Source organism: Temnothorax nylanderi, unplaced genomic scaffold (assembly GCF_030848795.1).
Source record: "Temnothorax nylanderi isolate EJ_2023f unplaced genomic scaffold, tnyl_v1.0 TNYL_tig0102_pilon, whole genome shotgun sequence".
NCBI classification, from domain to species: domain Eukaryota; kingdom Metazoa; phylum Arthropoda; class Insecta; order Hymenoptera; family Formicidae; genus Temnothorax; species Temnothorax nylanderi.
In genome coordinates this window covers 70,896-98,449 of record NW_027249164.1, presented here as the reverse complement: position 1 = coordinate 98,449, position 27,554 = coordinate 70,896, and the positions used below count along the sequence as shown (strand labels likewise).

The window sequence follows — 27,554 nt, the reverse complement described above, 5'->3', positions numbered from 1 at the left end:
ACGGTAGATTCGATTAACACAAACATTCGTCGCGCCGTAAAGAAACCCGAGGATTGGCTAAACAAAACAGAGAAGAGAAAAAGAAATTGTGTAAAAAGCGAGGGTGATATAAAAAGTAAGTTACGTTACAAATTGATTGGCATTGTGATCAAGGCGAAACCGTTTGCGATGCAGCGCGAAATTTCATACGCTTTAGTCCGCTTTCTCAGTCGAAACTGGATACCCGTCGCGACGCTGGATGTTTTCCGTATTTTCCGTTCCCGCTAATTAGTTGTAAATAATAATGATCTCAAACGATACAACGACTCAACACCATGTCTACCTTTACTTTCTCTTACGCGCTTCGGGAGCCTAAAATATCGTAACACGCGAGACGCAACACGCCAGGAGAAGTCTTTTCCGGCACGATTGTTTCAATTGGGGACGCATCGCGCGAATGTGTTAAACCGGTCTACTATCGACTAGCTCGATTTCCAGCGTAACGTGAGCCTCGCGTGAAGATCTCCACGGCATCGGAATTCGGGCTTGTCGAAGTTCTTCATCGGTTGAAAGTCTCGTTTTTACGCGCGCTTCCCGCAGCATCGCGTACAACGGTGGTTACGAATTCCCCTCGTTCTTGATCACAATGTCCGCGGAGCCTGTCCGACGTTGTAATGCGATGTTGTTTGCTGAAAGGATCTTGCCAAATAAGCGCGTCACTGCCTCGGCGTACGATTTCCTAGCGCGTACGAGCGCATGGAGGAGACGTATGGGCCGGAGATCGTCGAAGGGAGATCGAGTGAGAGAAGGGTGATGCCGAAAAGAGAAAGGGGGGAAAAAAATAAAACGAACAAACGGGAAGTCGCAGGAAAGAAGTCTCCCGGGAAATTACGGGAAGTTTCCCGTCAGCCAATTTCTTTTGGACGTCGCAATATCACGTGTATAAGGGCTCTGACTGCATGTGCACGCGCGCGCGCATGTTGCATATAATGTATGTATAGCGGATTATAATCGTCGACACGAAGTATAAGGAGACGGAAGGAAGCAAAAAGAAAAGGAGAAACCGTTTGTTATACTTAATTTAATTTAGTAGGACCAATATTGGATTGATGATCCGTAACTGTAAAGGACACCATCGTACGAGTGTAATTTCTAAATGTTTTAATAATAAAAACGGCGTAAATATATGTCCCTGCATTGAAGATTCGCCCTTGATTCTTCGTCGAGATAACGTTTCCTTCCTCCTTCCTCGTTTTAATTCGAGATTTTTATCCGGATTTTTTGAAACACTGTAGTGAAACAGAATGACGATTATAATAACGAAATAATTACTTTATAACTTATATAACGTTATGTAATATATATTATACATTACAGCTTTATAAGTTTTATTATATGTATATTTATAAAATGCCAGACCCAAGATAGTAACGGCATAAACGAAAAATAAGGGTAATAATCTAAGATTAATTAATCAAAATGCATTTAGCAATTTTATCTTTTTTTTATCTAAGCAATAACTAAATCAAATAAGAGAGTGTCTAATCGAAATGATGTTGAAATAGTCATTGATTTTATGAAAATTTAATGCAGAGACGATCGCTGTACACTGGCGCCCTCCCGCTAATAAGACGGCCAGAGCAAGAAGCAGTAAGTCATCTCGAAAAGTTCAAGACTCGTAAATCTCGTAATGTCGCTCTTCGATCGAGTTCGAATCGCGTTCCGTCACGAAACCGAATTTTATTTCTGTTGAAAGCAACGTCCGTCTCAGTTACACTTTATAAATATATATTATCTAAGTATATGTAGATGAAAGAGAACGGACAGATCTGATTACCGTGAAGTTAGCCGCGCCGACCGCCTCGGCTTCGAGAATCGCTATCGTCGCGTCTGTCGATGGATCTCATGGATCCCGAATCGCGCGGTTACTACCGACGGTTAGTCGCCATGTTGAAGTCGCGTGAGTCGTTCGAACCGTTCCGCGAATCTCGCGTTCGTGATTGTCCAAAACCGAGTCTCGCGCTAAGAATTATCGGTTAAGTATGTGTGTCTTGCGAACGATATCCGTCGCGAGTGTACTAATCGCCATCGTGTACGTCGCGTTTTCGGTGTCCGCGATTTAGCCTCCGCGTATCCATCAGACTTGGTCGATCGAAATCGTTCTCGTGTCGAACTATCTTTTCATCGAGGGACGCGATTGATGGAGATGCGTAACGCACGCCGTTGTCGCCGTTCCATAATTAGCCGCGTTAATTATTCTTCACTTCTCGTGGTGAGTCATCGTCATTCAAGTCCGCGAAATTGCATTCGATCGTCTCGTATTCATCGCGATTTGAAGATTGATTTCGCGCGCGAAGAAGTCTCGAATCTTCGTGACGCGTTAAGCGTCGCACACACCATAGCCATTTCTCATTGTCAATATTCATTTCAGCATCGAGATTTAAGTCTTACTTCCGGAGGATCAATCGGAGAGTTCGGCTTCAATTTACTTTCTCACCGAGGATGGGATTGCAGCGAAGACGCAATGGTTGGTCGATCGTCGCCAGGTAAGTACGTGCATATCGTGATTTTGCAATGATTTTAAAACAAGAAATGCTTATTATATGTATATTAGAAACAAATTGAATGCTTAAAATTTAAATCATATATTTAAATTTAAATGTGGAACTTTTGTGCCTTGAACGACGAAATTTGAGCCTAGTTTGCACGTTATTGCGACGTTATTGACAATCTATATTAATGATCCGCTTAAATTGTCACTTAGAAAGCCCTGTTAAGCTGTAGGGTCTTTAATGTATCTAGGCAAAGGCCTGAGCTGTCGAGAGGCCTATAAATCATAGCACCGTTAGAAAGAATTAATATTTTTAACAATAAGTTCAATCTTTTTATCAAATTTTTCAAAATTGTGGTATTTAATTATTTTTTTATTACATATATAAAAGCTACTGTAATTAAGTATTCGAATTATGATTATATTCGACAAATATTTTTGAGATTTCTATAAAAGTTCTTCTAAAAAATAAAAATTCTCTGATTCCTATTAAATCCATTAATTAGATTAAATTGAAACATTTGATTTTCATTCGATTGAGAAACAATTTGAACCGCAGAGGATTAAGATAGCGTGTAACGACTTTCGAATAATACTTTGACTAACAATAAGATAAGAAGTCTAAAAGGCGATCTATCATGTTCTCGGGGTATTTCAAATAATTCACATTCGCGCGGCTGTTTGAGCACATCCAGATTTTATTTAATCATGTGCAACAATTCTTTCTGATAGGCATATTGATTCGCAGCTATATCAAAAGACTAGAAACCAGTCTCACTCTCGTGTTGCTCAACTCTCAGACAACTCACACTCGGAAAACATAATGCGCTTGGGAAGTTTTACGGAAAGTAACGAGGGCACTCTGACTTGACTGATTTCCGCGGCGTCCGATCGCGGTTCGATCGACGTCAATCAAACGCGAAAAAAGAGAGGTGTTAAATTAGACGCGGGCTCTGATCGCTCAGAGATCGGAGTCGCTCGATCCGGAATACCTGCGTAATTACGATAACAACGGAAACACAAATGGATTTTGCCGTGAACAACGTAATTTATGTGTAACTCGCCGATCTCCTCGAAGGGTTCAATGGTTCGACAAAACTCGAACTGCACAGAAATAATCAGTGGACTCGCGATCATGCTTGCGTCACAGATTACGTTGCGTGCGTGCGTGCACGATTTAATCCTATCATTGACTCCGTTTATAAGACATTGATACGACATGAAAGTACCGCTCGCTATGTAACCAATTTATGTACACATAAAGATCTTGCATACGTACGCAATGAGATCGAAGGATAAATGTTCCCAAATTTGTACGATCGTATTAGCGACTCCCCAAATCAGCTTCAAATTGAAAGAAAAATCTTTTTTCGTATACGAATACATAATTTTTTTTATTTATTCACATATGAAATTGAAAATGCGCTCTGTTTCGAAAATTTTTACTTACAAAATTTAAAGTCGCGATTGAATCCTTTATTTACACAATTTAAAACGCATTAAATTTACTTACTTTCGTAATTCTTTCGTCTCATAAAATTCCAAATTTTTAAAAGATTTAAAATATTTTTCAAATATATTTACTTGCAATTCTTTATTTATAGAATCTATAAAATATTTTAAACTTATGTATTTATTTTACTCAGAATTTTAAGGGTTTAATTAAAATAAAGAAATTCACTTGAGAGCAATTCTTTTTTTTTGTCTTAACTGTATTGATTGCATCTCTCTCTCTGTTATCGCGGAGATCGCTCTGAAGGAAAGTCTGAGAGATGATAAAACAATTAAACTGCGCTCGTTTCTGACTTAAACCGCCATATCGTGGAGCAGCGTGTCCGCGAGTCCGATTCGCACGTCTTCGATCTGTATAAGCGTCATCGTCACCGATCCCTTCGTACGCCGAACAGTATAGCCTAGAATATCATCGAGATGTGATACAAAAAGATTGTCAAAATTGAATTCATCGTCATTATCATCATCATCATCATCGGTCTGACGACGCCCGACACATTCACACATAACAGCACGCTTCCTCGCGTTCTACGGGATTGCGATTATGAGCAATGTCGTTGTGAGGTGCAACGACCGACCGTCAAGTTCTCTAGCTACCTAGCCATCGACTAAGCATACGTATTTTACGCAATACCGTTGTCTACGTATTTATCGCCTTAAAACCTACGGGCAACAGTCTTTTCGGGATCCGACGCGCCGATGTATGTCTCGTGGTGAGATCACCTCGGATACTTTCCGATCTTTTTCTTCTCGGGCTACGTAGTTTATCGTCTTTGCCTTACGAAGATTCGCCATTTCGTTAATCACTTCGGTATTTTGATTCGTCGTTTTCTACGTCTGGCAATGGAGAGAGTGGAATATGCGCCGAAATCAATAGAATATCCTCCTTGAGCGTATTTTCCATTCCGGGAATGTCTTCCAGGAATTATGTAAATATGCGTTTATTTGGTTCTATAATTTTCTCACTCGTACTAATTGTAAGTTTTTACATGACGTCAAACTTTAAATACTTTGACTCGGATTTGTATTTAATTCGGTTAAATAATATCGAGATTCTTAATTCTCTTTATTTTATTAAAATCGTGAAATGAGCAATGATAGAGTATTGTAATGAATCTTTCGATAATTAATTAAATCAGTTTTTCGCTGAAATGTAAATTATTGACATTTTAATTTATTTTACTCTTTTGTATTGAAAATTATTCTCTTACTCGATTGCAATTTGCACGAATATTTAGTTTTTACAAATTGCTAAATTTATCGTCATTTCTTCTCATTGCTTATTCTTTTTCTGTCTTCTTATTTGATTGATATTAAATCTGATCATATATGATCATTCTTGATTAAAAGATCATATATAGTGATCATTTCTGCAAATATCAATATTTTTCTCTTCTAAGAGCTCTCCCAAAGGATTCATTTCCCATAAGTATTTCGCTGCAACTGAAAGCAGCTTGAAAACTTCCTCGAAACGATCCATTTGGTACCATTTTACTTTTCGAGAATAGTCTGACTTAGTTACCGAGGTAGACAATTGTTATTCCTCTGAGAGCGACTCTTCTAGGTTCACTCTAAAGCTCTTTTTCAATGACAGCTCGTCCACGGATCTGTCAAACTTCAGCTTCCAGGCAATCTCAACGTTAAAGATTTCATCTTCCGCGACCTGGAAGCTGCGACGTGCATTTAAATACTCATTTCCAAGTATCGCCATCCAGTTGGCCATCATTCGGGGATGCTCTCGAGCGTCGTCGAAGTTAGCCGTCAAATGAGCAGGCACAGCTTGTTGCGATTCTTCCTCTCCGGGAGCAACGCCTTCGACTTGCCCGCGTCCTCCGAGCTGCTCCTGGTGTAAAGAGACCTGCTGATGCGATGTCGGACCCCTTTGCTCAACGTACGTCCGCCCTTCCTCAAGGAGGCGAACCTGCCGAGCGACGACCTGTCCGGCATTTGTTCCTTCTTGTCGGCGTGTGCGCAGTTCAGGGTCGTGACCGTGAACTCGATGTCCTTAGGCTCGTAAGAAACGAACTCCTCCACCGGTTCCTCGATCGTGTCGCGGTCGATCCACGTTAGTCCCATTTCGACCTTTTCCGCCAAATCCTGCCAGTGTTTTCGATTCTCCGTGGTGCCCTCGTAGAGCGGCAGTATCCATGGGAACGTTTCCGACAAGACCTTGTAGAGCGGCAGGCAGATCACGTCGATGAAGCCGACCTGCATCTGCGGTAATTCGTCCCGTCTCTCGCGGTCCATCATCGCCACCGGCTGTTGGTTGAGCTGGAGGCGTTCCAGGTCGCCTTGATCGAAGAACTCGTCGGCCACCAACTTCGCCACGCGATGCTGCACCTCCCAGGGCTTCGCTATTGCGCTCACGTCGCACGCTGTCATCATCATGCCGCATAGCACTGCGAAAAACGGACAAAATTAATTAGTCGTTTGTGATATTTGAAAAAATAATCGAATAAAAGCTAAGGAATTACATTCTTTCTTCTCCTCGCTCTGCCAATCAAACTCGCCCTCGTCGATCACTTCCATGAAGCGATTCCTCTTCTTGAAATACATCGCCAGGTCGGTCGACAGAATGGCGCTCTCCACGACTTTCATCACACGTCTATAGTCCTCCATTGATAAATTCTGAAATATGTTGTTGCTGTCAGAATTCAGGATCATGACGCATTGATCGAAATGATGATGTTCCATGGTGCTGGTCGAGTAGAGGATCGCCAGTGGCGATTCGGTTTTCGTCTGGAACGCGTTGTTGGTGCCGCGATGGTCCAGATCGTGACAAAGACAGGCTACCAGAAGTCCGAGAATCTCCAGATCGGTCATGAATTGTTCCATCTTGCCGGTCTTCAGCATCGCGAACATCGTTTGCGCGACGTTCAGCGCGTGCCGCCAATTGTGGTACTTTACTGGCCTGTCAGGAATAATTTCCGAATGTAACTCCGTTTAAGATTGCGCGTTCAGAGCCATTATGAAACAAAATTAACGAAAAGAGATTGAAATATCCACCTGTAATTCTTCTTCACACTGAGGATCCACCTACATAGGACGTCGTACGGTATGTGGAACTTCTGTATGAGATCGCACTGCTTGAACATCCTGATGGTGGCGCGACACGTGTCTTCATCGGTGAGATCGAAGTCGATGAACGTGAAGCTGTAGAGGTTGTACGTTACCGCGGACGGTATGGGATCGGAGACGAGCCGCAGGGCGTCCTCGTTGTTGGCGGTCGCGTGATAACTCAGGCACTCGAGGGCCACCTTCTGCTTCGCCATCAGCTTGCACGCAGATTCGTACATTTGCGTGTTGTGAATACCGAGGCCGCAGAAAATAGCGAACGCCTCGAATATCGACACGTCCGAGTCGGTGAAGGATGTCCCGTTGTCCTGCAAAGAATTGTTTTTCATTATTAATAAAGACTTATCACTCTTAATAATTTTATCTAGCAATTGCTGATAAAAAAAAAAGTACCCCTTATTATAACGCCAGTACTAATATTCGTTAAATTATTATTTTGTGTTGTTATATGGCGAATTTTATTACAATACAGTATCATTGCTTGACACTCAGTGATCTATTCTCAAGCAACGTATAGTTTAAAAAGTCAATAGCATAAAAATCGTATGATACACGTATATAATACAGCACATGCAGATTAACGGATTATTAAAGATTAAATGCAAAGTATATCTAAATGCAAATACGAACTATCAATAACAGATTAATAATAGATTATTCAGGATTATTGCGGACTATTACGGATTATTACTTAGAAGTTAAATAAAAAAATTTTATCAATTCAAACCTTGTTGATCAATTGAGCAACTCCGATGACGATTCTCTGCCCGTTGACGATCGGCATGCATAGGATACTTCTGATGGGTTCCTTTCCGCTCTCCATTACATCTTTCTTCAGCCACGTGGCTACGTCGCCAATGTTGAGTATTTGACCCGTCGCGGCGACGTACCTTGCGATCTGACCCAGGGTACTCGACAGGTTGTTATTGCTTGGCCGATAGACCCGGGCCTCTTGCGTTTCGTTTTCCATTTCGAATGCCATGGTAAATTTGTTACTTTCGTTCGCTCCCTGAAAAAATAAATTACGTGAACTAATCGTACGTTTGAAAATCAGAATTAAAGATTTTTAGCTTCTTTAAGAAAATTTTGAACTATCGAAAAGATTTAATATGCGTGTGCGTTGATCAACGTCAAGTTAACCGAAGAAACGTCGAAGAGATTGTACGTTTGTCGGGAGGGCGGAAAAATTGCATTTCCTTATATGTATATTTATGTATATGTATATACATATACTCGGTTTAATCGGGATCACTTACATGCTGTTGAATAATGTCCTCCATGTCGATGTTATTGCTCTGAGCCGCCAGGAAAGAGAAAAAGATCATCAGACATACAAATTCGAGTAACACGTGGCGGTGCCACTCACCTCTCTTCTCGACAACGGCTTTCTGCTCTCTTGCACCGACCTCCCGGGCCGCTCGACGATTTTCTCGAGATGCCCCTGGAACGAGACTTAGCATCTCTTATTGTGCTTTTAAACGCCATACGGGGCGTTTAATTAATCGAATATTATATTCAGTTAATTAAACATTGGTTCGCCTTATAGCTAGTTAACAAAATCGCACTATATGTTTCGCGACTTTGTTATATATAATCTTGACATTTATGTAAGTAATAAGTCGTAGAAAAATGTAAATTTCTCGCGGAAAGGAAGCACACTTACTGCCTCGCCGCAGTCCAAATCTAGCAGGTAAACGGCGCATCTCTCGCACTTGAGCAGCTCCTTCGCCTCGGTCATGATTTTCGTGACGAGACACTCGAGATTGTTCTGCTCCTCGAATATGTTCCGCGCCAGATTGAGGAGTATCTGATTGCGCCGGTATTCCTGCACGGACAGCTCGAACAACTGCGCGTTCTGTATGCCGATGCCGCAGAATGTGAGGTATCTGCGACATAATCGATGCCGTCGTAAAATTAGACGCGCGATCGTATTAATAAACGTATCGATCGCGCACGGCGCCGATTATAATTGCGTGTACATGGCAATTACATAGTCTTGTAACTGGCCTTGCGCCATTATGCAATCAGTTAATGTAACGGTATACCCTAACGTCTGTCTAACCGTCCGACATCCGGTTATTACGCGCGATTACGCGAAGTTATAAATTTTCGGGATATATGTCTTCTACCTTTGAAACACCTCGACGTCCCTGCCCGTAAATTCGTTGCTGCCGTTCGTCTTGTTGATGATCTGGGCGACCCCGATGACGTCGCCCTCGTAATTGCAGATCGGCATCGACAGAATCAATGTCGTCTTGTATCCGGTTCGCATGTCAATGGCGCTGTTGAATCTCGGATCCTGATGAATGTGAACAGAAAAATCTATTTTAATCTTGCCGACAAAGATACAAAGCTCATCATTAATTAGCTCTTAGACGATTACTCAGGGAGTTAGTTACAATTTTTCTTCATCGAGCTACGGCGTTATGGTTATTATTGTGAGATTAAAAGGAAGGTTCAATACTCAGTGAATCATATCTCGATTAAATACCCCAAAAAAGCTGAAACCTTATAAGCGTCCTTGATGTTGATAATTTCCTTGGTTTGCGCCACGTAACCGGCGATACCGACTCCGAACGGTATTTTGATCTCCTCGTTCTTAGCCCGTTGAATGGCTTCCTCGAGCTCGGTATCCTGAGTGACGTCGAACAGCTTCGCCACCAGGTATCGATCCTCCAAGGGTCCTTTTGCCAGGAACAGGCTGCCGCGATCGGCATGAGTGAGTAGGCCGACGTTCACCAGGATCTTGTGGCAGAGGACGTTGATGTCCAGTTCGTTCGCCACGTCCCTTATCAGCTCCATAAACAGATCGCTCTCGTCCAGTCTACCGAGCTCCTCGCGACGATCCATCAGCGTGCTGTAAGTTCTGGAAGATTTAATACTTGTGCTGCCTAAGTACGAGGCAAGTCCGGATTGAGTTTTCCGAAAAGATTTTAAAAGATTTATTATTCTCTAAAAATATAGAACGCGTTGTATACGATATTTATATATTATTTAATTTGTCATATTTTATTTTATTATGTTATTTATATCTTAATGTGTGACACGGAACGATTTGATTACACAACATTTAGATGTGACAACGTTATTTCGTTGTTACAATTGCTTACCTGTTGGGACTCCTGCTGCGCTTTGCGGGTGAACTCGAGGCCAACCAGGTCTGAAAGAGATCGGATGTGACGCTGTTGCGTTTGCTCTGGTTGAGAAGATTCTCCTCCTGCTGTCTGCTGGGGGCGCTTGGTGCGCTCGGTGTTATTGTTTGTAACATACACGTGCTCTGCAATTTTTGTCGAAGCTGGAGACTCGCTTTCTCCCGCAGCCACATTTCGGCCAGAGCAGGATGCGCCTCCAAGTATCTTTGTCATAAGGATTTAGTAATTACACATACAAAAATTGTCACAAAGTTTATGAATTTTTATTATTTATATTCTATAATAATTAACAATAATAATAATATCTAAATGTCTAAACAATTTGAGAAAATAAGATAAATATTTGTGTACAATATGTTGTCATGTAGCAATTTAACGCCGACATTTTTAACGTTAAATTTTTAGAAAGATTTAGAAATAGTTAATTCGACAATATTACCATTAGGTAATATCAGATTAAAATCAATTACCTTCCAACTCTGTCTATGGTGAGGTTGTCGTCCTCGTCATATTCGTGTATAATGTCCTGGCAGATGACCTTCTTGCTTCTACACAGCCTGGCGATCTCAATCTCTTTCACATCAGTCTTTATACTTGTACTTAGGGGTACTTTTGATTCTGGTCGCACGGACGTTTTCAACTTTTCGGGACTGTCGTCGGCGGGACCGACAATTTTCAATTGTTCGGGATTGGACGAGCGTAGTAAAGGACAGTCGTCCTTCTCCGGAGTCATCTCGGACACCGGCTTCGTAGAGATCTTCATTGTCTCGAAGTTCTCGACGTTGTTGTTATGATTCGCCTACGAATGGTATCGCAAATCGAAAGTATCTATCTCGCTCGCTACAACTTACCTTTTGTTTCACTATCTCTGATTTATACTATGTTATTTTAAAAGATTGCAAAGGGAAGTATACCGTAGCAAATTGAATACTGACTAACTATATTGTATCATGAACAGAACCCAGACTTTGATAATACACTTTTCTGAAAGAACAATTTTTAAAACATATGTTTTGTCGATTAATGTTAATTAATCTTCTTAAATTATTGGAATGTTATTATTATTTCCACGCACGTAACTTTTAGAAAACATTGTAAATTCTTTTTAAATATATCAGAATTTTTTTTACAGTAAGAAATTTATATAATTTCTTACTATAGGGAGAAGAGAATCATGAATAAATAGCAATATTAGTTTAAATTTTTAGACCATTTTGATCTAAAGTACTAAAAGCGATATTAAAAAATTTTTATTTCTTTTTATATGTCGATTTTTGACAATTTTCAGGATGTCAATATCCAGGTACTATTCACAAAGTGTCTTTAATTTGTTGTTTAAGGACACTTGTTACATCGTAACCGTACGGTTATAACGACAAAAGCATTAATGCAAACTGTTTAATTACTTCCGTGTCGACGGCTTCCGACAACTCATCATCCACTTCGTCTTCTGCTTCCATATCACCTTGAGCTTAATGTAACGTGCATCGAGCGCAATAGGAACGTTCAGTTATGCGACGAGAGCCGTGCGAATAAGAGGAAGCTTCATATCTCGTCGCTCTTTCGTTTCCCGGTGTTTACGCACGTCTTCGCAAGTCCCGGAAATACGAATCTGAAAAAAATTTGCGGTTTTTTTCGTGACGCGAAATAATTTTATTCGTTCTGATAATTTTATCCTTATACTCTACTGCTATAGTAATATCGAGATACTATTTTTGGCCTCTTCTTTATACTTTATCAGCTTGCAGAAACAGTTTATTTGAAAGAACATTAATTGCATTAACTTAAATAAATGAAACAAACGATTCTCATTAGTATATATACGTCGAACGCGCAAATAAAAATACGCCAGAATTATTGTTGCAATAGTCGTTTTATTTACAGATGAATGCTCTTTGATAATTCGTATCAATTTTCAATATATAAATATGTATATAAATATGTATAGCAATGTTTAAATTAAATTCTCCATTTTACCTTGGGTAATATGACGCTGACATAATTTACGATTTCTCAGTTGTCGTTCTTGGAATAATCTGACAAGATCTCATGTGACTTAGGATATGCTTTAAAATTTCACCACTTCGTCTGAATCCTCGAAATGTTATCTACGAATGTCGGAATCGAGCACGAGCCCATGAATTATATATTTTACCGATATGAGTCTCGTGCAATTCGTACGCGACGGGATCTTTCTTTCTTTCCCAGTTAGTCCTTCCTCTTACGCGTTTTCGTCCCCTTTTGCTTTGCTCCCTCCGCGGAGGGTCGAAGGCAACGACCCACCAGGGAAATCCACGTCTAATCACTGAATTATGAAATTACGCAATTCAATATTCATGAAGAAGGCCGGCCAGCCGCCGCCGGCGTCTGCAATTCTCAACGAGAATAACCGCTTCGCATTAAGTCCCTTGTTAATACGTTTCCTGTCGATGATTATCCTCCCCGCGCGCGTCTCCCGCTCTTACAACTCTGACATTTTATCCGCTAAATTGGAATCGAGACTGCGGATAATTGGAATGTCATGGCGACATGAGTGGATGCAAACTCTCGCAATGAACATTTTTGTAAATTCTCTATTATATTGAAGTGTATCATGGAGCATTGCAATTATTTTTACCCACGAGACACCGCATCGTGATGCGCTTAATTTTAATTGCAAATAAATTAAAATATTTGAGCGCAATATAAATTTACTATATCTTTTAATTTAGTTCTTTGAAAGACAAAAATATATTCCTTTTATCTACGCATTTATATAATTATATTCAAAAAAAAATTAATATAATAATTAGCATTTTTTTACTAGAATTTAATTTGATAAAAGTCTCACACTCTTGGATTTGCAGTGTAGAGCTCGAGAACTATTAAAATATGACGATGTTCTCACGAATAAAAATCTTTATGAAGACTGAAAGCTACGCTTTATTTTTCCCAATTCTTGTCTATTATATAATATATTCCATTATGTATAATACATTCCATTTTCTCTTTCAATTTAATCATTCAAATTTGTTAGTACAAGCTATGATCATATTTAGAGCAAGTATTCGAAAAAGAACTGCCAATTTAACATTCTTTAATTCAGTTTTCTAAAAGATCTAAGTATATCTGTATTCTCTAGATTATGTAATTATAGAATTTGCATATTAATGATCAAAAATGGAACGTGCTATTAATTATTTATGCAAGGAATCTCTCCAAACGTTTGAGAATTAGCGACTAGAGACTTTCTCGACGATGACACAATCTCGGTGCTCGAGTTTGATCGCTTATTTGCTTATAATACCTGAATACTTAAAGATACGCTAGTATAAACATAGACACCTGCATCGCTCACCTGCAGTAAACCATTCGCGAAGAATGTCTTATAAATGCAGCACACCCGCGTGTCCGGCCCGAAATAGCCATCACTCCTGCAAAATGTCATTCGCGATTTCTTGCCGCACGTGAGCGCTCGCCTTCGTGTACAATCGAGTCCTTCGTCGACAGCCACCACGTCGAACACACGTCATTTCAAACAGATCACAACGTTCCTCGACGTCTCGTCACCATTTCCCGTCAACGCGAGCGTCGTCGGACGCACGAATGTACACAAAAGTTGCATTTTATTTCTATTCCATCCACGATTCCCTCTCGGAAAACATGCCCTCCTTCCGTTCGTCGCGTCGATATCCTTTCTTTAATTCAAGCATGTCAAGGATACATTCGGTCTACTGCGTTCCGTTTTTGACCCGGCGTGCGTCGTGCGTCGAACACGATGGTACCCTCGAAAGCGTTACAATCGCGATCGACTGGACGGAACCGATTGCTCGCCGAAAAGCGCGACCACGCAGACGCATCTCGTGTATAACTCGCGTATTTTTTTTTCACGTTCAAGTTCGTCGCCGTTCGATATATCCGTCACGGCGTGTTTTCCAGCCTCCGTATCATCTGCGAGGCTGCATCACTCGGCGTGCCTTTTCCGTCGCAAGATTGATAATCGGATACGAAAGGCTTCGCCTCTCCCAACGTTGAGCTCAACCGCGGTTTTTCTAATCTTCCAGCCTTATCGCGTTCTTTCTTATACTGATTAATTTTTCATTTCTTTTTCATATCAATTTATTTTGGAGCACGCGATATCGCACGCGTCGACGAGCAATTTAGCGACAGGATCGTCGCGATCACGCGCGATCGACGTGAGCTCTAAATGGGAGGATCTTCAGCCGCTTCCGGAAGCGAGATCATCGCCTCCTCTGCACGCGGCTTCGATCGTCCCCTCACGTCGTCGGCCTCAAATAGAAAAGTCGCTCCCTTCCCCGTGAGTTATTTATCGAGGATCGCTCCAATCTCACGGGGGCAGGATCAACGCGGCGCAGCCCGTGGACACGCGATTGCGAACTCGAAACCGCATCGACCGGCACGTCCTCGCGAGCTCCTCTTTCTCGTCCTCATCCTTTCTCCGCCGACAGCGTTAAACCTTTGCGTTGCTGATCAACAACCGTCTAGTAATGAACTGATCTTGAAAGAATCTTGAAGTCATTCGACAGGCCGTCACTCGTCTGCAAAGGACTATCTCTCGAAAGACCACCCCGTCCTGCCGGTGTCATATTTCAGAGATCAACTCGCTGGGAACCCTTCGCAGCTTCCCCGCTCGGGACGCCTCCCGATTTCCGTTCCAGTTTCGAGAGATTCGTGTTCGTGAGGGGATTTATCGCGAGCGGAGGATATCCCAGGTCCAGGACGGTCGCTGCACGACGATCACCAGCGCGATCGCGTTTCGCGCCGGGACGCGACGGCGACGGTCGGCGACGACGTTCGACAGCGAACGGCTACGGACCGGTTGAAAGCTCCGAGCTTACTGAAGTCTCCCTCTCGGGTCAGGCGGACGAGGGTGTTCGAGGAGAGTGGCGCGGAGAGTGGAGCTCGGCTGGTTACGCGTCCGAGCCTCCCACGGCTTCTCCGCTCCGCTCCGCGCGCGTCTCCGTTACGCGCGCTACCGTCTTAGGGTATTACTATCTCCGCATCAAACGCGCGTACCGAGTTACGTATATACGTCTGTGTATTTGCGTATCTCTCCTTGGTACACGTGAGCCCGACGGACGCTTATCGTCCTCGTGGGCTCGTGGTCGTGAGTACCGTTCGAATAGGTATCAGTTTCTCGCGTCTGTATTCGTGGCGAGACTCACGGACGCTTATCATCTCCGTGAGTAAGGTAGCCGCGTACGATGTGCGCGTGTGCGCAGGGCTCGCAATTGCTTATCTTCCGACTGGTATGGGCAGAGTTGCGCGTGTGGGTCCATGTACGTGTGTACGTACTCTCTATATACGTATACGTGTGTGCGCACGTGCGGCAGGGATACCGAGGAGACGTCTTCTCTCTCGTGCGCGCTCTCGCCGTGCTCCGGGAAAGATCGATAGCGGCCGGCGGAGAGAGAGTATCCCGGACGCAGGCAGAGGCAGGCAGGCAGGCGGGTAGAACGGGCAGGCCAGGCAGGCAAGCAGACAGGCAGGCAGGCAGCATCCCCTGCTGTCCGCGAGATTTTCGGCTTTGAAATTTCACGAGCGCGGGCCGGCGTGCGTCGATATCCGATGATGATGCCGCGCGCGCTCGATCGATCGACCCGCGCCGCGCCGCGCTTCGCTCTCCCGCGAGCGCGCGTTTCGCGGAAGCTAATGAGCGCGGAATCGTTAATCGAACACCTGTGTCTAATGCGTTTCGGGAAATTTAACTATCGGGCGTGTGCGTCGTTATTAACGCGCCAATGTGCGGGCGCGCGGCGTTACGGCGTTGAATTTCAACCCTTAAGCGCTGGCTGGTATCCCACTCATGAAATTTTCATGAAATTCAGGCAATATTGTTGCAAACGTTGTTATACGATGTATCTATCATTAATATCGGGGCGTTAAAATAAATGAGATTACTCTTTTCCACGTGCGTGGCCTTTGATATTCGATGTAATAATTGGGATGTTGAATGCGCAGAGAGGAAGAGAAGGGGAGAAAGAGAGGGATTCCGTAGCAGTGCTTAAGAGCTCAATCCTCCGTTCTCCAACATAACGAGGAACAATCTTATCAGTTTTCGTACCTTTTCATATGATCTCACTAATAATGGACATTAGTTTTTAGCTTCCTAGAAAATATCGGAGCAGGAAGATGGAGTATCTGTAACTTGTAAGCTCTACTTAAACACGGCTTGACATTTAAAAGTAATCTCGCAAATTATGGTTTTTTTTTTGCTTTAAGTTTCAATTAATTTTTCAAGTGCTGCCAGCGGAGTAAGCAGCATTGGTATGTTCTCTTGTAAACAAGATTTATATCGGCTAACGAGCAATCATTATGACATCACGAGCGTCCTTCTCGCTCTCGATCCCATATAACCATTTGGTATTATATGTAAACTCTTATCAATGCTAATTGGCAAGCGTTTCGTGTTAGCGCTCCACGGTTTGTTATGCAACATACGTACGTGCGTATACATAGCTTTGACGTGCGTCCATCACGCGAAAATCGGATTACGTCCATGTCCATATATACGGTGTGCCGCAGATTCTCCTCTAGATTCACTAAGTTTCAATCGTTGCTTTTTCCTTTCAGTTTGAATTGAGATTAGCACATTTTAATTTTCAAGATATTTTACTTCGATAATCGAACTTTAAATTAACTTTCCATCGAAGTCGAGTCTAAATGAGACGCTTAATTTGCCAAAATCATTAAAGTTTCAACGTCAAATATTAATACGTTTTGAATGTTACATGCAGTTAATTCTGCAGTTAAGTCTCTATCAAACTTTAGCCAAGGCATTATCGATCGTGCTTATCTACGTCAGATAATTGCCAATTACGAGAAAGCATACGTTTTTCGAATACTCGGTATATTTAGATGCCACATAGTGATGTCTTGTTCTTGAGATTCTTCTTTGTACAATGTTAACACATGAGTGTGAAAACGTATATTCTTTCTTGAAGTTGTCTTGAATATTTGAAGATTATGCAGCTGAACTAATACACGTCTGGTCTCTTGTTATTATTACTAATATGATTATTATCTACTTAGTTAAAATTTGTATCTTTTCCATCTGCAATATTATTTGCTTGCTTATTTTTGAAAATAGATTGATTGAACGAGGATTAGTATTTTACGAATTTCTATCTGTGACGTAATCTCGCCGCCGAAATCAATGTGTTTGCATACTTCTGTTATATGGATGAGAAATTAAATTACGCATTTCTGGATTCCCATTTCTCGGAGAGTTCTTTTTAGGACAGTCAATCGACAATTAACTGTCCCGATTTAAAGCGGGTGCCCCCGTGAATAATAGACGAAACGCCGAGGTCATTTAGTCAAGCTGTCACGGCTCTGTTTCCTTACTTGTGTTTTTCTTTTCCTCTTTTCATTATCTGCTCTGCAGTTTGTCTGCAGTTCGGTTTTAACTACGATTCTAATTCCGGTGCGAGATTAATGTAGCGGGATTGAGCTGTCTTCCCTGCCGCGTCACGGAAATAAGTCGCGCGTTTAGCAAGGCGTTCCTTTATGAGAGCTTACAAGGTCTTATCATTAGTTACAAAGTTGTATAGAGCTATTTTGCATAGCTGCAAATACCAAAACGAAACAGGAATGCGGGGTCTACAATGCGAGTCGCAAAGTCGTGAGTCGCAAGAATTGACCAATCACAGTCGATTATTCTCCTCAAATTCGATTGTGATTGGTCAATTCTTGCGACTCACGACTTTGCGACTCGCATTGTAGACCCCGCATTACTTGTATTTGTTTGCGCGACTATGCTTCGTAATATAAAAGTCGGGCTTCAGATGTTAATACCGCGGTGAAAATACCCTTTTTAAATTGAGAAAGATGTGAATAAAACCATAAAAGAGCGCATATAGGATTTATCACAGAGGGAGGTTTATGAAGGTGGTGTGGGCGCCAGGATTTTTAATATTTTCTTGTCAAATAATGTTTTTTATTATAACGTTTTCGTGGATACGATTCAATTGTTTTGACGGGTATAATGCGCACATTGTTTCCAGCCTTTTCTTGATCTCTTTTCCAATAATGTTGAAATATGGCGGAGGATTCGGAGGATTTGGGATCCCGGGGTCTTCGATTCGCGCGTATCGGCCAATCGAGCTTTGCGGAGCCGCACACGATAAAATATGTGCGGCACAGGCGATGTAGGTGGACAGATTGCCAGGGACACCCCGATATCGCCGGGGACGAGGTCTCGTCCCGTTGGATTTCGGCCAGGATTATGGTTTTGAAAATGGGATAACGGGACGGGAGACGGGAGGAAAGGCGATAGCGGGGGAAGAAAAAAAATTTACGAGGTGGGTCATCGAGATTTGAGAGGTGTTCAATGATTCGTTGGCGATGACGAGGTCAGGAATTGGGCGAGAGGGGAAGGCGGACTGGCATTAAATTCCGCTCAGGGTCGACGACGAGGGCTGGCACGTTTTATCGCGGGGCTTTACTTCGCGATCTTTCATGCAACGTCGCGCCACTAATCTCTGCCGCATCACGGAATATAAAGATGGAAATCGGCGGCCGGAATTGGAGCAACGCGCGAGAGAGAAGTGCGGATGTTTAAAGTTGAAAAGGCTTCTTCGCCAAAGAAAAGAATAATAAAGATATCGTTTGTAAAGGTCAAACGCGCGACACGTGCGAAGAATATTTCGAGAGAAACGCGCAAAAATCTCTCGCGAGAGAGAGAGAGAGAGAGAGATATATCTTTAATATTACGCAGTATATAACTTCTATAAATCACATGAAATAGATAAATACGAATTTTGTATTTATGAAAAAGACAACGTGTAATCACACAGCAAATGGAAAATTTTGCACAAAGGATAAATTATTTTGTAATCGTCTGGCGAGATATGCGCACGATTAAAAAGCTTATAGAAGGAGATCTCGTTTCCTCGTCATCTCCATCTCCTGTCTGCATGCTGCGATCGTTATTGCTCGATATATGTCATGTATTTACCTTATCACGTTATCTTGTCGTTACTCCAAGGCTTTGCGTCACCAAACGAGGCCATCAACGTTTTGCCGTGCGGGGGCGGTCGAAAATCACTGGACCATCATCACGCTCCTCCATTAAATATATGCTTTACGTTCTTTCGGCCATTCAGTCGTTGACTTCTCCTCCCCGCCATCGTCGTCGTCGTCGTTTGCGTTTTATTACGACTCTCTTTACCTACCTCACTGCTAACGACGCGGTCGAGAGTTTTTATGCGACGAACTTTGCACAGCGCGCTTTATTTCGTGCGGAATTAAAGTCGCGCGGACCTCACACGCATATCGATTTCCTATTTATAGGATATAATTTAACCAACCTTAATTATTGACTCGCTATACGGAGTACCGAACAGGATTGACCTCTTCGGCTAATTAAAGACGTATGCCTATGCGAAATGGTGAAAAGAATGATCTCGGTGGAAATACGAATAAAATAAGATACACAAACGAATATAAAAGATACACAATTTACGTACGGAAATTAAATGTTATAATGCAATAAAATAATTATTTTTTCAATTTTCGCTTGATGCTATTATTTTTACATATGTATATAAAGTCATTTATTACAGTAGAACGAAGAAAATGCGTTTATTATCGATTTCACGACTAAAATTAGTACACTCTTGCAGAATATAGAATAAAGGGTAACATGAAAACACAGGTATACGATACAGATTCGTAAAGGCAACGCTAGATATAACGGTACACAATTCCGTAGCAGAAACTCAACATCGCTTGATTAATTAACGACGTTGGTTCTGCACTCTATTAATAATTCAGCATTGCCGTTAAATTGATACACAGAGTTTTCCGAGGGGACACTTCGTTTTTAAAAAGCTATGCACGCATGTCGTTCACTGGATTGCACTCGGCTTCCTTCGCGACGACGGCGGCAACGCGATTAGTCTAACACCCTTGCTAATGACGATCGGCGTTGTTCACCGAATAAACCCCGGGGTGCAAAGTCACGCCCCATTTCGCTTCCTCTCGCATACCCTGCGCCTCGTTCACAAATCCTTCGAACATCGACGGCACCACCCTGTTTACGTTACGCCTCCGACTTCCACGAAGGAAAATAGCCGGGCTTTATCTATGCGCTTGAATTTTCCTACGATCAATATTTACGTCGTTTGATCGGACAAGTCGAAATCATTAGGCTGTTCGGGGAATAATACGATCAAAACGTTAATATATGGATCGTTAAAAAAAATGCCGACAATCTCCTCAATTTATATTACAACAGTGCTATAACTTAAACGGAAGATTCAAATGTGACAAGAATATACAAATTTCGCAAAATTAAATAAAATTTAATTTTGCATTTTAAATAAAATGTATCTTCATTTCGAGGAGTCATTATTTATTTTTAGCTCTTGTCCGCGTTTTCAAACTAATCGTGAGACACGCGAGTGAGAATTGATCGAATACATTGTGTACGGCACGGCGACCTACGTAAGCTAATGACGAGTCAATGCTTGCACACGATGGGACCATTAATGTAACGTAAACGAATTTCGCTGTAGATTGAGTGCATTAATAAGCTTTTAGAGCTACATCGGCCGATCGTCGTCATTTTCCGCTATCAGAAGCGCGCGTTTCTTGTCCTGTCTCGGGTACCGCTTTCGCGAATTCAGCGAATTCCTGCTCTCCGATCCGAGAAATGTCGTCGTGCCACGGATGATAGCCTCGGGGGAAATTGTTCGGCCAATAATTCACTTGGGTTACCAATTACGACGAAGATCCGGTTCTGCATAGCGCACTTAATTGAGGACACAATGTCATTAGACACTATTTCGAGGTCTCCAAAAGTGGATTTAACGATATTTAACGTTGCGCAATTGTCTAAAATGGAGACAATGGCTTGCGAAAATTATGATAATTAGGAGATATAATATGTCTCGATAGAAATGTATCTCTCGAAATAGAAAGAAAAAAAGTGCTAACATAAATAGAAAATTACAAAGTTTTTCAGGGTTAATTAACGTGATGTTCAGTTTGTGATTATTGCTAAATGAATCTTATTTACTGTCAAAGATCTTCGTCGGAATCGTGAAATCTTTCGTAGGGAGCGATGGATTCTTGAAACGTATCGTAGTCCTTCTTTTCTTCTTTCTTCGTCAACAACTTTCTCCGTTCCAACGTAAGGTATATCAACAATGGACAGTACGCCATGTTCACGATACCCACGACTCGCATGACCCACGGGAATCCAATGGCTTTTACCATTTCGCCGCCCGTGATAGGACCTAAAAAAAAAAACAATTTGTGCGATATATATCTTCTGTAACATTCCAGTTTTTTCTTAACTGTAAATTATTCCAATCGCAATCGGGAGCAGCGTTTGCCAAGGGCGGACCTGGCTCTTTCTTTATACCTCTATACTTTCTAAAATTATTTCCTTCAATTCTATTTTTATAGAACCGGTCTCTTAATTTTCCGGTCGATTTTACCTAAGAAGTAAGCTAAACTGACAGCCACTTGTTGGATCGAATAAACGGGTCCGTAGTTGCCATTTCGGTCTACCAAGCTGGCCAGCAACGGCACCAGGGCTGCATCCGCGACGCCGATGCCCAGACCCATTCCCAGATGCGGGAATATCAACTGCGACATTGTGTTCGCCGACGGGATTAAAATGGCGCTAACGCCGACCACGAGCATAGCCAGGATCGCCACTTTGCTGCGCCCGTAACGATACGCTATCACGCCGAAGAAGTTGGTCCCGATTAAGTAGCCCACGCTGTCCGGTATAAATACTGTGCCCAGTTGCCATTTCTGCAAGGGATGTTAATCAAAAGAAGCAGTGCTCTTCTGTATTTTTTACGGAATATGAAGCAGAATTTGCAGCTTCATTAGGATCGATCGTTATTTAAACGATAAATTAGGTTTCGAACTTCTCATGCTTAGTTTCATCAACGTTGATTAACGTTGACTATAATCTAATGGAATTCTGATCTCTTTATATATTGTCGTTAATCAGGATAATGCACGGTTATAATACAGATAATAAATTTATGAAATTGCATTAGTTACAATAGATCAAAGCTTGTTGACGAAACTTGCTGTTGATATTTTCCTACTTTGAAATAAGGATTTTCTGTCACATACCTTAGGTTTTATGTGAGTTCGAAGCCAAATCGGTAGACAAGGCTCTAATATCGCCATCGGTGACGTCGAGCACCAAATTGCACCAGAGATAATGAGGATATGTGGATTAGACAATAAATGCAGCCAAGTAGTTTGCTGCTCGCTTGGCTGATATGTATGAAACAGTAAAATTTAATTAAACAATTTGGTTTTAATAAATATAAAATCGCATGCTTTCGCATAGTATGAGAAATTAATTTGTTATTATCTTAAGTTTTTGGAATAATATAATTATTGCAATATTATTGGCGGTTAAAACTTATTGAAAAATGACAAAATTGTAAACTCTAAAGTTACTTTTCGAGAGACAGTTCCTTGAGAGCTACGGATATATTTAATCGTACATATTTCGAGTTATAAACTTTACGCATTTCTCTATTGTACTTTATAAATATAATATTATGTTTTATTAATGTCTTAAAATAGTGAATATACGTACCTCGGCGTTTGTCTGAACATCTAATGTCAAAATTTGCAGACCTACGAAAATAACGCGTTTCAATATTTTATTTTCATGCAAAGAAATACGTTTTCTACAATTACAATTTTAAAGGATTACTTACAAATTACTATAATGATGAGGCTGGACACTAATAGAAATGGCGCCATTTTTCCCTCGAGATCGTAAAGCACGGAACCGATCGGATAGCCCAGGAGAACGCCTAGGGCGATACTGCCGAGAACAAAACCCATGATTTTGGATCTTTCGTCTTCCTCGGAGTATTGAGAGGCGACTAGCGACATGCCGGAAACTGCTATACACGCTGATGCTATACCTTGAACACTCCGAGCCAAGAACAGTATCTCGTACGTTTGTCCGAAGGCGAACACTGCGATAACAATGAAAACTCGAGTTTGCAGATACGCGTCTTCGCTTACTTGAAGCCTTTAACGTCAAGCGTTAAATTAACAAACGGCAGTTTCATAAAAGCGAAATTAAATTTACGCAAACAAACTAATTAAAAGATTCTTTGAATTCAACTTTTAGCAATATTTAACCGATATCCGTTTTTATTCCATTTTATTTGTAAAGCAATTCTCTCCGCGAGATCGTGAGATGAGACTCGAATTGTTACTACGGATGAACGTGGAGTTCTGTTTATTGGAAAAGCTTGGATGTAAAAGTGTCGTCCATAACTTACGTAAAGCAGCCAACAAGAGGCTGAGATTTCCCAGGAACAGAGGTCTAGCGTAGCCCAGAGTGCCAGTGAGTGTGCCCACGGCGGGATTCAAAATTAATTGGACCAGAGCCTTCGAGCTCAGCAGTAATCCCACTCGACCGTTTTCGTCCTCTTCGGCGCTCGCGGTCGTATTCGCGTCGAGCGTGCACAGATAATCGGGGATAATCGGCACTGAAACATTTCCGTATCAGCAAATTGTTTAGCCCGTGATTTGTCCTCTCCCTTTTTCTCTCGATTTGGTCATAATTACCGACTACCGTCAACAGGACATTATCCAGGAAGATGCTGAGATAGACCACTGTGACGATGATCATGCGACTGTTCATTAGATTGTCAAATCTCATCCTTGATCATTGATCTCGATATAAAGTGAAAAAAAAATCGAATACACTGAGGGTCACTGTATTCACGAAGAATTTAGAGAAATTCGAAATCTATCTTTGACGAAAGTTTGCGCATAGTAATTTTTTAATTCTCTATAATTCCATTGGTAACGATTCGGATAGACAATATTATTAAAACAAATTATGGACGCAAAATATAAAATAAAATTTTTAAACAGTTTATCAATTAAATCTGCAATATAAACCGTCTGAAAGAAAAGAAAAGTGAAATGTAAATTAGATAGATAGGTCCCCGTTATTCAGAAGTGTTATTTGGGACGTTTATATTTCTCAATCTATTTACTTGAAATAAATTTCTTTTTCAAATTCTAAACAATTTCACGTCTCTCTCTCTCTCTCTCTCTTTTCGTCGGCTTGATAAGCGTAATTTAAGTAGCTTCCCTCGAATTTTTCTTTTCTTTTTTGTCACTTGAAAGGCCGTTCTAAACGTGACTGGAAAGCGGACGAGTTTCGTGCGGGCTTTTATAGCTGCTGAAGCTCGTCCTTGCGCAGAAGCTTTTTCATGGGGGGCAACGCGAAGGTTGGTCCGGATGGCGCACCGTTTCACGAGCCGATGCACTTTTCGATTTATCTCCATTATGGCGACTTATCGGTCGTCGCCAGCCGTTCTGATTTTCGCGGTTTTCACGGTGGTCTTATGATGTGGAAATATACCTTGGCAGGTGGTCGTAAACCGTAGGAAAACGGTGACATCGACGAAGGGGTTGCGCGCGTTGGATAGAATTTTCGGAGGGTTGCATCGTATCTTCTTTTGTCTTCATACGTGCGCTACGTACGCAATCGGTTAAGATTAAAAATTTGGCAATCGGAAATTTTATTTCCATCAAACTTGAGTTGTTATGCAACTATCATAATGAAATAATTTTTACGACGGATAATCATATAGTTGAAGTACTATACCGCGTATTATTTATTATTATTATTATTATATTTTATTATTTCAAAAAATAAAATTTCAAAACTGAAAATCCATATGAATTTATAAGGGCTATTATTATTTGTAGGAGCTTTATTCATATTTTTATTACAACTTCAACAATATATTAATACTTTAACAAAGTTTTTTAAAAAATCAGCTATAAATCTGTAAGTAATCCGTTGCTGAAGTTCGAAATTTCAGTAATGGAAATGACTATATATTATTAAATTTTAGTTAAAGTATTTTGCATTTAGCGTCATTGAAAAAAAGAAATGAAAAAGAATGAAACGTTCGCGCGCAAATGACGAATTGTCCTCTCATACCTCGCACTGCGGTGAACGTAAACTTCATTTTCGCGAGTCCCTTTGTTGTATGCCCGGTACCTCGCTATCTCGTCATCGATATTCCTGCGGAGCACACACCTGTGCCCTGCTTGCGAAATTACGATCGGCCATAATGCAATTTCGACGTTGAGGTACATGCCAAATTGATTCTGCGCCGTGTACGGCGCAGCTTTCTGCTCGTGTCCTCCTCGCTTAATGCAGCGAGAAACCTCTATCGCCGAATTGGTCAACGAGCTTGTCAATAATTACGAGGAAGTTCAATGTTTAGTTCAAGGTTTATATGCTCATATTTATAATCGCGTGTCTACTAAAGAATTTAGCTGAAATTTCAAGATATACCTAATATGGTTTAATAAATAGATCTTGAGAGTCAATTTAATATTTGATATATCGTATTTGCATTTGTGATTCATTAAGGATAAAGATTGTCTTGAAATACAATTTGAATTTTACCTCATGATTTCAATAATTGATTCTTGAGAGACACTAATATACGTACATATGTGTATGTAATAGTTTTTAAATCTTATAACAGAGAATAGAAAAGATTCGCGCTTGCACGAAAAGTTCGACGTCCAATAGATTTTTAAAGCATTAAAATTATTCCCCGAGCAACACGAGGATAAACTTTAATCTGTAAATAATAGGTTTAATAATCTTTGTAAATAGAGCAATTAATCAAATCGTAATTTAAAAAGAAAATTGAATAATTCGCATACATTTAGAAGTAATAGTTCTTATTCATTATTTTATTTATTACATTTGCTTTATTTCCTTATTTTCGTTTTTGTTTCTAGATCTTTTATTATCTAGGAGATCCAGACTCTCAGATATCTTGCCTAGAAAAATATCCTACAATAAAGAAAGTTTTTATAAAATACAATACATTGATTCCTTCTTCGGCTCCGATGGAGAGAGTATTTTCATTTACTACGATGATTAATACAGCCAAATCTCATCGATTATCAGACAGTATGTTTGAAAAACGTGTGCTTCTAAAAGCCTTTTTAAATAAAAATGTATCAAATAAAAAATAAACTTTGATAATAATTAATAAACTTTGATAATAATTACATTTGAGTAATTTTTTTTAAACCAACTAAAAAAAAACATTCTAAAATCTACACTTTTGGGAAACTAAATTGATTATGTACTTTTTTCATTACATTTCTTTTTTTTATTTATAAATAAAATTAGTTTTTATGTTGTTTTTTATTTTATTAATTAAAACTAATAACACAGGTTTTTATTAAAATAAATTTTTATTTTTATTTTATTGATTGTAAATTTATTTAATTTTTTTTGTTTTAATTATTTATTTAACATTAAAAATATCAATTAATAAATTATAATTTTACGTTCACGAAATATTCATGACCGAACACGAAAAGTCATTTGTTAACCAAATTTTTTATGTATTTTGTTTTATTTTTGAATAAAAAATAACGAATAAGAATAACGAATAAACCTATTTAATTGTGAATAACGAATAATTTTAATGATGAATAATTCTATCAACGAATAAAAAATAACGAATAAAAAAATTATTCGTTATTCGTAATCGAATAAAAATTTATTCGAATAATGTACAACACTGGCATCTACCACTAGGAGCCTCCGCACAAAAATTTGATGTGGTAGAAAATTTGGTGTCCCTATTTATTTTATTTCAAACAATTTCATGTTCTCCAACAACACTCCCAAGCTTCCCAAGCTCCCCAAGCTTGACGACCAATTTCGAAAGGATTGCCCAGTTTCTCCGCACGAGCCCCACTCGTGCGGGGGGTGCAGTTTGGAATATAAAAATTCTGTGATCAGGTGGACTCGAACCCGGTTCCTCGGGATTACGAGTCTGGCGCTTTACCACAAGACCACACTGCCACCCTGGCTTCACACGGCGAAAGGCGAAACTTGAGTCGGCAGGTAGCGCGTCACGTGTAATTACCGTCGGGAGTGCCGTGCAAAGTGCGAGCGATTATTTTATTATAATGATTAACACGCGCGATCGTAATTAACCGTGTTTTCGCGAGTGTTGCGTACGAGTGAGCAACGAAGGAATCTAAGAGAAGGAGGAGGCCTGGGCGCGGCATCGGGCGACGGCTGAGCAGGCACGGAGTGAGTAAATCTTTTATTTTCCTTGTTACTCAGAGAAATAATTATTTTATGCGCGGATAATTTCTAGATATAAATTATTCTGATTATTGCTATAATTTTCGTGTATTTTTATTTTGCAGTCCAACGCAATTTCTGTCACAACTCCACCACTGCGTATCATATCGGTGAGTGACATATTACT

General features: G+C 40.7%; 3 protein-coding genes and 1 long non-coding RNA gene across 8 annotated transcripts in view; 2 read left to right on the top strand and 2 right to left on the bottom strand.

The window, feature by feature from the left end:
* The first annotated feature begins 791 nt into the window (after window positions 1-791).
* Window positions 792-26,256, top strand: LOC139775674 (uncharacterized). The gene is made up of 3 exons (XR_011718896.1): window positions 792-2,251; window positions 2,411-2,525; window positions 26,056-26,256. It is a non-coding gene; the product is annotated as an uncharacterized lncRNA (long non-coding RNA).
* On the bottom strand, window positions 3,209-15,135 carry Pde6 (phosphodiesterase 6). 4 transcript variants are annotated; one of them, XM_071711851.1, is made up of 14 exons: window positions 13,607-15,135; window positions 12,247-12,377; window positions 11,676-11,881; window positions 10,740-11,068; window positions 10,228-10,473; window positions 9,626-9,983; window positions 9,247-9,416; window positions 8,781-9,003; window positions 8,484-8,558; window positions 8,374-8,412; window positions 7,845-8,126; window positions 7,049-7,425; window positions 6,517-6,953; window positions 3,209-6,441 (listed from the first exon to the last, which is right to left on the bottom strand). In XM_071711851.1, the coding sequence occupies exons 3-14, from the start codon at window positions 11,727-11,729 to the stop codon at window positions 5,804-5,806; spliced, it is 3,228 nt and encodes a 1,075-aa protein (XP_071567952.1). In that variant the 5' UTR covers window positions 11,730-11,881; window positions 12,247-12,377; window positions 13,607-15,135; the 3' UTR covers window positions 3,209-5,803. The 4 variants fall into 4 exon arrangements, with proteins under 4 accessions (XP_071567952.1, XP_071567950.1, XP_071567949.1 ...); XM_071711849.1 differs by lacking the exon at window positions 12,247-12,377 and having other exon boundaries at window positions 13,607-13,946; window positions 14,726-15,135; XM_071711848.1 differs by lacking the exon at window positions 12,247-12,377.
* LOC139775676 (synaptic vesicular amine transporter) lies at window positions 19,826-24,438 on the bottom strand. 2 transcript variants are annotated; one of them, XM_071711890.1, is made up of 8 exons: window positions 23,842-24,438; window positions 23,553-23,762; window positions 22,974-23,240; window positions 22,850-22,890; window positions 22,372-22,518; window positions 21,717-22,038; window positions 21,293-21,512; window positions 19,826-21,025 (listed from the first exon to the last, which is right to left on the bottom strand). In XM_071711890.1, the coding sequence occupies exons 1-7, from the start codon at window positions 23,933-23,935 to the stop codon at window positions 21,295-21,297; spliced, it is 1,299 nt and encodes a 432-aa protein (XP_071567991.1). In that variant the 5' UTR covers window positions 23,936-24,438; the 3' UTR covers window positions 19,826-21,025; window positions 21,293-21,294. The 2 variants fall into 2 exon arrangements, with proteins under 2 accessions (XP_071567991.1, XP_071567990.1); XM_071711889.1 differs by having other exon boundaries at window positions 19,826-21,512.
* Window positions 26,257-27,201: 945 nt separating the features above from the next.
* Gprk2 (G protein-coupled receptor kinase 2) overlaps window positions 27,202-27,554 on the top strand; it is a 52,080-nt gene continuing 51,727 nt past the window's right edge. Inside the window, exons 1-2 of the mRNA XM_071711856.1 lie at window positions 27,202-27,373; window positions 27,493-27,537. The gene's annotated coding sequence lies outside the window, so the exon portion shown is untranslated. The remainder of the gene's footprint in view (window positions 27,374-27,492; window positions 27,538-27,554) is intronic.